Below are 12,479 nucleotides of genomic sequence, written 5' to 3' on the forward strand. Positions count from 1 at the left end.
AGAGAATCCCAAAGATTCACAACCTCTGAGTAAAGGAATTTCTCCTCATCTTGGTCCTAATTGACTTCCCCCTTATTTTGAAATTGTGTCCCCTGGTTCTAGACTCCCCAACCAGGGGAAACATCTTACCTGCATCTACCCTGTCTATCCCTTAAGTATTTTGTAAGTTTCAATGAGGTCACCTCTCATTCTGCGAAACTCTAGAGAATACAGGCCCCAGTTTCCCCAATCTCTCTTCATAGGACAGTCCCGCCATCCCGGGAACAAGTCTGGTGAACCTTCGTTGCAATCTCTCTACGGCAATAATATCCTTCCTAAGATAAGAGCACCAAAACTGCACACAGTACTCCAGGTGCAGTCTAACCAAGGTCCTATACAATTGAAGCAAGACTTCGCTACTCCTGTACTCAAATCCTCTTGTGATAAAGGCCAACATTCCATTAGCTTCCCAATTGCCTGCTGCAGCTGCCTGTTAGCTTTCAGTGACTTAGGGAGGAGAGGAGGCAAATGAGAGGGGAGGGGAATGAAGGGAGGGAGTGGGGAATGAAGGAGGAGGAAGTAAAGGGGTGGGAAAGGCAGGAACGGAAGCTGGGGGAAGGCTGGAGAAGAGGACAAGAGCTTTTGCAGGGGGAGGGGGGATCGTGCAAGCCATGGGGGAAACCAATTAGCAGAACACTTGAGCAAGAATAGAGTGAAAACATGAAGTAAAAACCCATTTGCATTTCTCGAGTTTTTGTGTACCAAAGGAGCAAATATTAATCCAAAAATGCATTTTCCAGAACTTTGACATCTGGGGACAGATTAAAATCCATCTTACTTTAGACTGAATAATAATGACCTGAAATGTCAGCGATTGATTGACCTACAGTCTTTATAGGAGGCTATCAATTTGATTCATTGCACCTTTTTAGACCAGAAAGCTGCATCAATATTCTGCCAACACAATTCATATTTATTGGCGCCAAAAACAGTCAGCAAACATCGATTTAGGATGAAAATCTGGTGACACTTGGGCAGCAATGGACAAAGCTTCCTTTCATTAACTTTTACCCATGTCAGTATTTATTTGTAGGCTACAAGTGAAAAATCAAACCAGGGCAGTTCGTTACAAAGTATGGCTCAACTCGGCCTTCTTTCACTGGGAGTCATTAGGAGATCAATGTTAACAACTGAACCTGTCAGACTCAATCTCATCACCATCCATCATTGTACAGAGCAGCTCTATTACTTAACAAGAACACTCATGAGCCACCAGCACTGCCTTTCATCTCATTTCCTTGGATTTTTACACACAGTGACAAGACGTGCACATACAGATTGGTTTTGTCTGTGCAGTCGCTCAACAATCGACATGCTTTACGTGGGAAAACAGGAAGCGAGCATTTGGATTTGAGTGATTGCAACATACTCACCAATAACTCCCAGAGCAATGTAACCGAGGATTACTGCAATAAATAACACGCAGCACAGGACATCTGTACAATGCCTAAAGTGAATGAGAGAGAAACAGAATATATAGTCAAAACAGTAACAACAGAGCAAGAGGATGAGGCCATTCAGCCCCTCAAACCTCCTCCATTCAGTTAGATTGTAGCCGATCAGTTTCTCAACCCCATTTACCCATCTCTGTTCTAAATCGCTTGATAGCCTTACCCAAAAACATCTGTCAATTTCATAGAACAGGAGTGCTTCATTCAGTGACTCCAGCACGTTCTATTGTTCAATTAGATCATCGATCATCTCTGACTAAACTCCATTTACCTCCTAGTCATCCCTTTAATCCCCTTACCCAATAAAAGTTTGTCAGTCCCAGTCTTGAAAGTGCCAAGTGATTCACAGACTGTTTGAGAGAGAGATTTCCAGAATCCCACTCCCCTGTCCTGACATCGCTCCCGAATGGCCTGGTTCTAAGTTTACTGTTGTGCCCTCTCGTTCTGGACACCACCCGCCCCCCCAACAAAGGAAATAGTTTCTCTGTATTTTTCTTTTCAAATTCCTTAATCATTTTAAACACCTCCATCAGATAACCCCTCCACCTGATAAACTCAAGGAAATGCAACCCAAGATTATGCAATTTGTCCTCACAATTTAATCTTCTAATCATTGTTAAATTGTTATGTCATTCCAATATGACTTCGGAACTATATGTTCATGCGTATGTATACATAGGTATTCCGAGTGAAACGTTACTCACTCCTGCACGAGTCTGTGTATCGAACTAAACATGTATCAGTCCACAGTCCACATGCTGTGACCTGAGAAATACATTTGATGAAGATCCAACATTTGAAATTAAAAGTGTGATTATTTTGAACTTCTGGGAAGCACAAGGCATAACAATCATATTTGTACCATCAGGGGAGGTGGTTGGTGGCATAGTGGTAGTGGTATTGTCACTGTTCCTAGTAATCCAGAGACCCCGGGTAATGCTCTGGAGACCCAGGGTTCGAATCCCTGGTGGTGGAATTTGAATTCAATAAAAATCTGGAATTAAAAGTCTGATGATGACCACAAAACCATTTCCAATTGTCGTAAAAACCCTTTAGGGAAGGAAATCTGCCATCCTTACCTGGTCTGGTCTACAATCTCCAATGTGGTTGACTCTTAAAGGCCCCCTGAACAAGAGCAAGGGCAATTAGGGATGGGCAATAAATGCTGGCCCACTCTGGGACTAGATGACTATGAAAGGTGTCCAGCAAATCAGTGCAGTACCATGCCAAGCATAACCATGATCCCCAATGCCCTCTTAGGGCATCAGGAAGAGAGGGAGAAACTTGAGGTTATCCAAAACTCAGCTGCCTGTGTCTAAGCCTTGCACCTCAAGTCCCATTCCCCTATCATCCCTGTGTTTGCTGACCTCTATTAGCTCCCAGTCAAACAATGAGTTGTTTTCAACTCCCTCTATGATCTTGTCCCTCCCTATCTCTGCAATCTCCACCAGCCCCTCGACCCTCCAAGGTCTCTGCATTTCTCTAATTCTGGCCTCTTGTACATCCCCAGTTTTAATCGCTCCACCATTGGTGGCTGCGCCTTCAGTTGCCTGGGCCTTAAACTCTTGAATTCCCTCCCCACACCTCTCTACCTCACTTTCCTACTTAAAGCCAGTTCTTAAAACCTACTTCTTTAACCGGACTTTTGGCAACCTGACCTTAATTCTCTTCATGTGACTCGGTGTCATTAGATGAGCCATTTAAATATAATTTGTGGTTCTTCCTTCCGACACATGTTTCCTTTCTCTTTTCACAGATGAACTGCATTTTTAACACTCATTTCTACAAATCACTGTAACTCCAAAATGATAAAAGAAACCAACTGTAAGGATATGAAAGTGAAAAATCAATAGCAAATTTGATGGTGTAATTACAGATGACATACGTTTAGATTACTGTAAAACTGTTCTGGTTAACCAACACCAATGCAGTAAATCTGAGCGCCATAACTTCAAATTAATTAATCCTTTCTCGACACAGTTTAATAACTCTGCTGTTTAAATCTCACATCAAGTTTGACATATCTATCTTTTTGTAATTCCTAAATCCCAGGCTGATGTCTGGTACAAGGCCTGTGCACTTTGATAGTCAAAGCAACGTTTCCTGTTGATGCTGTGCCTTACTTAGATCAACAATAACTTGCATTTCTATAGCATCTTTAACATAGAAAAAATGTTAGAAGCTACTATTAAAGATGTTATAGCAGGGCACTTAGAAAAATTCAAGGCAATCAGGCAGAGTCAACATGGTCTTGTGAAAGGGAAATCATGTTTAACCAATTTATTGGAGTTCTTTGAAGGACTCACATGTGCTGTGGATATAGGGGAACCAGTGGAGGTACTGTACTTAGATTTCCAGAAGGCATTTGATAAGGTGCCTCATCAAGGGTTATTGCAGAAAATAAAAGTTCATGGTGAAGGGGGTAACAGATTGGCATGGCTAGAAGATTGGCTGGCTAACAGGAAACAGAGAGTAGGCATAAATGGGTCTTTTCCTGGTTGGCAAGATGTAACGAGTGGTGTGCCACAGGGATTAGTGCTGGGACCTCGACTGTTTACAATTTATATAAATGACTTGGATGAAGGGATGGATGGGATGGTTGCTAAATTTGCTGATGATAGGTAGGAAAATGAGATGTGAAGAGGACATAAGGAGGCTACAAAAAGATATAGATAGGTTAAGTGAGTGGGCACAGATCTGGCAAATAGAGTATAATGTGGGCAAATGTGAAATTGTCCATTTTTAGAATAAAAAAGCATATTATCTAAATGGTGAGAGATTGCAGAGCTCTGGGATTCAGAGGGATCTACAGCAAATCAGCCTCTAATTTGGCAGCAGCTTTTGGCGGGTAGGACTCTCACTGCCAGGAGCCTCAATCGCGGAGAAAGCCTGCTGGTGCTATTTAAATGCCTGAAGGTCAGCTCACTCTCTTGGGCCTCCCCCACTGTACTGAGCAGTGGGGGCACCCCTGCTGGCCCCACAAATTCCTGGCTATAGGAAACTTATGACACAGGAGGGGATCACTGCCCTGACGTATCCATGTTGGATGAAAGGCAATATCCAATCTAATCCCATTTTTCAGTTCTTGGACGTGCATTTGAGATTCTGTAACCTATGGACCAAGTGGTTTTTTGTTATGGTGAAGGTTTCTGCCTCTACCACCCTTTCAGACAGTGAGTTCCTGCTCCCAACAACCCTCTGGGTGAAACAATTGCTCAACTCCCCACCCCCCCTTAATCCATCTACCAATTACATTAAATCCATGTCCCCTGGCTATTGCTCTCTGTTAACAGGAATAGGTTTGTAGATACTGCAGGCTGGTCACTGCAGCATCAGCACATCACTGACAAGCTGTAATGTTGATTCCAAGTCCGAAATGTATGATGTACAAAATAGTTATAAACATGTCATAGTTCATATTTAAATACTGACTGAGGAAGATAGCATAATATTGCACATTAACAAGTTATACATTATTAAATAGCATAATAGTCCAAGCATATTATTAAATTGCACATTCTTTTGACAGAATGTGCTGAAGATAATTATAATGAATTAATTATATTTTTGAATGTGGAAATGTGGACTGTTTTTGAATTTATGTTATGTTAATTATCTATCGGGCCGCGGGCTCCAACAATCTTCAATATCCCAATGAAGCCAATCTCGGAGCAAACAAGTGAAAAGGCTGCTCAATAATTTGCCTGAAGCACAGATGCGTTGGAGTATGATGGTTCCAGACAAGGGGCGCGGTTGTGTTTTTTAATTGATTGCAACGCTAAATAAATCAGAAGTGATTAATGATTTTCCTGGCCAAAGGCTGACCGAAAAACAGGTACAACGTGGAAGGATTGTTCCAGTTTAAAACTTATGAAAGGTGAAGCTCAGCACTCATGCCTCTGGATCAGCAAAGCTGCGAAATCGAGTCCGACTCCAGAGACCTGAACACTCAGGCCCAGATTATCCTCCTCGAGATGGGAACCGTGGGTCAGGCCATTTCCCAAAGTCGCGATCCTGCCTCTTCCCCGGCAGTGCCCGCCCAACTACTTTCATGTCAGGGTTGGGCGGGGGATGGGCTGGAGTCAAGGCTGCCACCTTGGGAAGCAGGCCTGAGGCGGGAAGGGATGTCCGCAGATGCCAAGCCGGGCAGGATAGACGACTCACCTGGGTTCCATGGGATATCGATTCAGTTCTGTGCATGAGTTTTAGGAACACGATGTTGTGTTATTACAATGATATAATATCTTGGGCTTATTTACGTAACAAGACACAAGGCACCAATCACTCATAAGGGATTGGGCTAACACGTCTTGGGCTCATTTATTAAGACTAGGCACATGGTAACAGTTATACATAGATTTAACACACAGCAATTCAAAAACCTCTTCAAAGTTCACAGTTCTCTTGACAATTCTAGCTAGAACCCCTGCTGATCTTATTTCATTAGTGAGGTTTGGAACTCAGCCAAACATTCATAACGAGAATCCATTGCACTATTGTTTCAACAAAACCTCCAGAGCTAACTAATTAAAGCCCTTTAAGTAATGGAACCAATGGCCATCAGTTCCATTACTTCAAAAGTAATTGGCTAGACAGTCAATCAGTCAGTAATCTTTTCAGGTATTTCAAAGGCTCAACAAATGGATGGGCTGCCAATCAATGTAAAGATCAAAGCACAGGTTCCAGCTGAAACACTAAAATATGAAGCTCAATACATCTGAATTCAGAAGTGCACTTTATTCATGGAGAAAGTACTCTAGCGAATCTGAGAAATTTTCCACTTTCACAATGCTGGTTAATTTAATGGCCACTTACCTGAGGGAGTGCTGCACTGTTGAAAGATCAGTACTGAGGAGGTTCTGCACTTTCGGAGAGTCAGTACTGAGGGAATGCTGCACTGTCAGAGGGTCAGTACTGAGGGAGTGCTGCACTGTCAGAGGGTCAGTACTGAGGAAGTGCTGCATTGTTGGAGGGTCAGTACTGAGAGAGTGCTGCACTGTCAGAGGGTCAGTACTGAGGGAGTGCTGCCCTGTCAGAGGGTCAGTACTGAGGGAGTGCTGCACTGTCAGAGGGTCAATACTGAGGGAGTGCTGCACTGTCAAAGGGTCAGTACTGAGGAAGTGCTGCATTGTTGGAGGGTCAGTACTGAGAGAGTGCTGCACTGTCAGAGGGTCAGTACTGAGGGAGTGCTGCCCTGTCAGAGGGTCAGTACTGAGGGAGTGCTGCACAGTCAGAGGGTCAGTTCTGAGGGAGTGCTGCACTGTCAGAGGGTTAGCACTGACAGAGTGTTGCATTGTAGGAAGGTCAGCACTGAGGGAGTGCTGCACTGTCAGAGGGTCAGTGCTGAGGGAGTGCTGCACTGTCAGAGGGTCAGTACTGAGGGAGTGCTGCACTGGCAGATAGTCAGTACTGAGGGAGTGCTGCACTGTCAGAGGGTCAGTACTGAGGGAGTGCTACACTGTCAGAGGGTCAGTACTGAGGGAGTGCTGCACTGTCAGAGGGTCAGTACTGAGGAAGTGCTGCACTGTCAGAGGGTCAGTACTGAGGGAGTGCTGCACTGTCAGAGGGTCAGTACTGAGGGAGTGCTGCACTGGCAGATAGTCAGTACTGAGGGAGTTCTGCACTGTCAGAGGGTCAGTACTGAGGGAGTGCTGCACTGTCAGAGGGTCAGTACTGAGGAAGTGCTGCACTGGCAGATAGTCAGTACTGAGGGAGTTCTGCACTGTCAGAGGGTCAGTACTGAGGGAGTGCTGCACTGTCAGATGGGCAATACTGAGGGAATGCTGCACTGTCAGAGGGTCAGTATTGAGAGAGTGCTGCACTATCAGAGGGTCAGTACTGAGGGAGTGCTGCACTATCAGAGGGTCAGTACTGAGGGAGTGCTGCACTGTCAGAGGGTCAGTACTGAGGGAGTGCTGCACTGTCAGAGGGTCAGTACTGAGGGAGTGCTGCACTGTCAGAGGGTCAGTACTGAGGGAGTGCTGCACTGTCAGAGGGTCAGTACTGAGGGAGTGCTGCACTGTCAGAGGGTCAGTACTGAGGGAGTGCTGCATTGTCAGAGGGTCAGTACTGAGGGAGTGCTGCACTGTCAGAGGGTCAGTACTGAGGGAGTGCTGCACTGTCAGAGGGTCAGTACCGAGGGATTGCTGCATTGTCAGAGGGGTAGTACTGAGGGAGTGCTGCACTGTCAGAGGGTCAGTACTGAGGGAGTGCTGCACTGTCAGAGGGTCAGTACTGAGGGAGTGCTGCACTGTCAGAGGGTCAGTACTGAGGGAGTGCTGCACTGTCAGAGGGTCAGTACTGAGGGAGTGCTGCACTGTCAGAGGGTCAGTACTGAGGGAGTGCTGCATTGTCAGAGGATCAGTACTGAGGGAGTGCTGCACTGTCAGAGGGTTAGTACTGAGGGAGTGCTGCATTGTCAGAGGGTCAGTACTGAGGGAGTGCTGCACTGTCAGAGGGGTAGTACTGAGGGAGTGCTGCACTGTCAGAGGGGTAGTACTGAGGGAGTGCTGCACTGTCAGAGGGTCAGTACTGAGGGAGTGCTGCACTGTCAGAGGGGTAGTACTGAGGGAGTGCTGCACTGTCAGAGGGTCAGTACTGAGGGAGTGCATTGTCAGAGGGTCAGTACTGAGGGAGTGCTGCACTGTCAGAGGGTCAGTACTGAGGGAGTGCTGCACTGTCAGAGGGGTAGTACTGAGGGAGTGCTGCACTGTCAGAGGGTCAGTACTGAGGGAGTGCTGCACTGTCGGAGGGTCAGTACTGAGGGAGTGCTGCACTGTCAGAGGGTCAGTACTGAGGGAGTGCTGCACTGTCAGAGGGTCAGTACTGAGGGAGTGCCGCACTGTCAGAGGGTCAGTACTGAGGGAGTGCTGCACTGTCAGAGGGTCAGTACTGAGGGAGTGCTGCACTGTCAGAGGGTCAGTACTGAGGGAGTGCCGCACTGTCAGAGGGTCAGTACTGAGGGAGTGCTGCACTGTCGGAGGGTCAGTACTGAGGGAGTGCTGCACTGTCAGAGGGTCAGTACTGAGGGAGTGCTGCACTGTCAGAGGGTCAGTACTGAGGGAGTGCCGCACTGTCAGAGGGTCAGTACTGAGGGAGTGCTGCACTGTCAGAGGGTCAGTACTGAGGGAGTGCCGCACTGTCAGAGGGTCAGTACTGAGGGAGTGCCGCACTGTCAGAGGGTCAGTACTGAGGGAGTGCTGCACTGTCAGAGGGTCAGTACTGAAGGTAGCATCAATATGAACAACGAACAGCTTCATGTACCCATTTTCAGAATATCAGTCACTTCAGTAACAGCAATAGACGAGAGTATAGCTGGACATGAAACATGAAGACATGAGCATTTCATTTAGAATCACTCAGCTGCCAAATCTGAATATAACGGGTGTTATTCCTTATTATGTATGATTGTACTAGTTGTGTTAAAGCTGTGATAGCAACTGTCTCATTACTGGCAGCAGTGATGGAATCATCTATCAGCCCAGACCTCTCTAACAAAGCCATGGAACATACACTGCTGGGTAACTAAGGTAATGAATCAAAATTAAAGAGCTCGCAACATTGCCACATAATTGTGGCTAATTTTACCCATCAGAGCCTCCCTGGGCAGCATTTTCAGAGCGTTGGGCGGGCGCGGTGGGCGGGCGCAGTGGCCGGGGAGCGGACGGGAAATGGCCCACCGGCCACGATCGGCCCCCTGGCTGGCCGATTAATGGGCGTTCCGAGAAACTCAGCGCTGCCGGGGTGAGGGTGGGAGGAGGACGAGCGCTGAAGTGTGCGCATGCGCGGAGGGGGGGCGGTGGGGACAGTACTGAAGGATTTTAAACCAATGAATATAGTTTTTAAAAATCCAGAAATAATGTCCACTCAGCTGAGCATGTATATTTGAAAAATTCTGCCCCCAAATTTTTTTTTTCAATTTAATGATGGAAACCTCGTCCCGCCCTCGGGTGAGGGGTCCTCAAAAACCCAAAGGCCGCCTGGCCGATTCGCCCGCCCGCCAACCGTAAGGTTGAACAGGCGGTGAAAAGTACAGGTTGATTCATTGATTAACAGCCTTAATCGGCCTCCTCCTTGTCTGCGGGCTCGCTGTCCACTCTTGCGCTCACTCGCCGACCGAACTATCACACGGGTGCGCGGTGAGGTCAGGGCACTCGCCCGATATCATCGCGCGCTATTTCACCCTCGGGCGCGTTGGGCGCACGCCCCCACGCCAAGCAGAAAATCCCGCCCCCGTGTTTATTGTATCGCAGCGTTTCTCCCAGACGGTTGGTGGTTGCTGCTGGGCAAAAATCTCTAAGCAGTCCCCAACTAGCAAGACTGACGCAGGAACACAGGAACAGGAAATTCACTCAAAACGTCCGGTATATCCTGATATTTTCTGATAAATGTGTAAATGTTTCATACAGAGCATTCTTATCGCTTCACGCTCATCTCAGAACCTAATGTGGCTTGGAAAAACTCAGCAGGTCTGGCAGCATCGGCAGAGAAGAGCACAGTTGACGTTTCGAGTCCTCATGACCCTGAAGGGTCATGAGGACTCGAAACGTCAACTGTGCTCAAGGGTCATGAGGACTCGAAACGTCAACTGTGCTCTTCTCCGCCGATGCTGCCAGACCTGCTGAGTTTTTCTAGGTATTTCTGTTTTTGCTTTGGATTTCCAGCATCCGCAGTTCTTTGCTTTTATCTAAAGTGGCTTGTGTTGCCCATGTGATCCTTCCTCAAGGAGGAGAGGGTGGCGTACTGACAATAACACTCGACCAGTAATCCTGAGCTCCAGGCTATCGATCTGTGGGACAGGAGTTTAAATCCCATCGCAGCAGCCAATAGAATTTAAACTCATTCAATAAATCAGGAACTGAAAGCGAGTAACAGTGACCACGAAACAACAATTAATTGTCATAGAAACCCATCTGGCTCACTCATGTCCTTTAGGGAAGGAAATCTGCCGTCTTTACCTGGCCTCGTTTATACCTGACTCCAGACCCACAGCGATGTGGTTGACTCTTAACTGCCCTTAAAATGGCCAAGCAAGACACTCAGTTCAAGGGCAATTAGGGATGGGCAACAAATGCTGGTTATTGCCAGTGACACCCACATCCCATGAATGGATAAATTAGAATCACGCATGAGAATTCATTTCTGGAAATGCTCGGAGGAGCTCCAACAGATCGTTACCCTTAGTTACCATGACTCCCTAAAAGGGTGGTCAAGGCAATATTTCTTATACCTGGATGTGCATGTGAAGTACTGTAACCTACAGAACTACTATGGAGCAAGAGCTGGAGAGTGGGATTGGATTGGATTGACCTTCCTCAGTCAACACGGCCACAATGGGCCGAATGGCCTTCTTCAGCAAATATCTATGACCTTGAGATGATCACTAATAAATCCAACTTCGTTACTGAGAGAGCGGTGAGAATGTGGAGCACACTCCCACAGGGAGTGGTTGAGGTGAATAGCCGTGTATTTAAGGGGAAACGAGATAAGCTAAAATACTTTGTAATTCTATTAATTCTCCTGCAGGCAGGACAGACAATGGGTAAATAGGAATCATGTTGAAGGGCTGTGAAAGCGTTTATTTTACCTTATCGCTTTGGCCCTGAGAAACAACAAAAAAAATTCCAGTTTTCACTGACCCACCCACTCGTTGAGAATCACTGGTTAGGTGCAGAGATGATGAGGTAGGCAAGAAGTAATTTTTCACAATAAACTTTAATGAAGGAACCACATCTGCCACATATAGCTAAATAATGGCTAAAAAAAAACCCAGAGCTGAGCTAAACGAGATATTTAATCTTCGTGTTTATAATGGCTGGGGGGAGGAAGGGGGAGACTGATTTGAAAACTGAATAAAAACATTAGGAAACATTTTTTTACACAGCGAGTTGTTGTGATCTGGAATGCGCTGCCTGAAAGGGCGGTGGAAGCAGATTCAATAATAACTTTCAAAAGGGAATTGGATAAACACTTGAAAAGGGGAAAAGAAATTACAGGACAAAGGGGAAAGAGCCAGGGAGTGGGACTAATTGGATAGCTCTCTCATGGGGCCGGCATAGGCAGGATGGGCTGAGTGGCCCCTTTCTGTGCGGTGATATTCTGTGATTCTATGCATATGACAGAGGAACAAAGTGTTTTCTTTCATTCTCATGCAGTGGGTGGGTGGGGGGGGGAATGTCGATGGCAAGTTTGGCATTTATTGTTGGTGGGCCTTCTTCTTGAGCCACTGCAGCCAACCACGTTGCCTTGGGTCAGGAGTCACGTACAGGCCAAGCCCAGCTAAGGACAACATTAGCGAAGCAGGTGGGTTGTACAATCCACTGCTTCACGGGCCAGGATTTTTAGCTCGGAGGGTGGGGGCGCGCGCGCCTGACCGACCGAGCGTGAAACGACGCGCGATGACGTCAGCTGAGTGTGCCGACATCACCGCGCGGTAGTTCGGTCGTGGGCGCACGCCGGAGCCTGCAGCCGCCCGTCAACATTTAAAAGGCCGGTTAAGGCCATTAAGTTATCCATTGTCCTGAATTTTTCGTCGCCCATTCAGCCGAACGGTTGGCGGGCACGAGACAAGGCCAAGCGGCCTTTGCATTTTTTTTGGAAACCCCATCCACAGGCGGGGGTGAGGTTTCAAAAAAAATCAAACACAAACGAAATAGAAACTTTAAATTTTTAATTAAAAATATGTCCCTGCTCCATGTGACAGAGTCACGCGAGGGGACAATGTTTTATTAATTCTTTTCCTGCCATTGAATCATTTTCATTCTTCCTTTCCCTGAGACAGCTCCGTGCCTCAGGGAGATTATTCAGTCCTAATTCATGCGCATGTGAGATATGCGCGCTGGGCCTGCTAGGCTCCCCTCCCCACCCCCCTGCCCGCACAGGCCGCCTCAACAATGCCGCTTGCGTATCACGCTGGACGGGCCTTAATTGGCGCAGCAGCACGAAACCGCGGTGCGCTGTGGATCAGGGGTGGCAGTCGGCTTCCCAACC

At 47.0% G+C, this 12,479-nt stretch overlaps 2 protein-coding genes across 11 annotated transcripts in view; both read right to left on the reverse strand.

The window, feature by feature from the left end:
* The window catches only part of cryz (crystallin, zeta (quinone reductase)), a 1,066,321-nt gene that overhangs the window by 500,072 nt on the left and 553,770 nt on the right, over positions 1-12,479 (reverse strand). The gene's annotated exons all lie outside the window — the stretch shown is intronic.
* The window catches only part of slc44a5b (solute carrier family 44 member 5b), a 412,477-nt gene that overhangs the window by 244,901 nt on the left and 155,097 nt on the right, over positions 1-12,479 (reverse strand). For all 9 annotated transcript variants that reach the window (XR_013579275.1, XM_078560642.1, XM_078560643.1 and 6 more), the window contains exon 3: positions 1,413-1,486. Coding sequence is in view for 8 of the 9 variants with exons in the window: in XM_078560642.1 (XP_078416768.1) it covers positions 1,413-1,486 (74 nt within the window). In the remaining variant the exon portion in view is untranslated. The remainder of the gene's footprint in view (positions 1-1,412; positions 1,487-12,479) is intronic.

The sequence above is a fragment of the Cetorhinus maximus genome, chromosome 17 (assembly GCF_964194155.1).
Source record: "Cetorhinus maximus chromosome 17, sCetMax3.hap1.1, whole genome shotgun sequence".
Classification (NCBI taxonomy): domain Eukaryota; kingdom Metazoa; phylum Chordata; class Chondrichthyes; order Lamniformes; family Cetorhinidae; genus Cetorhinus; species Cetorhinus maximus.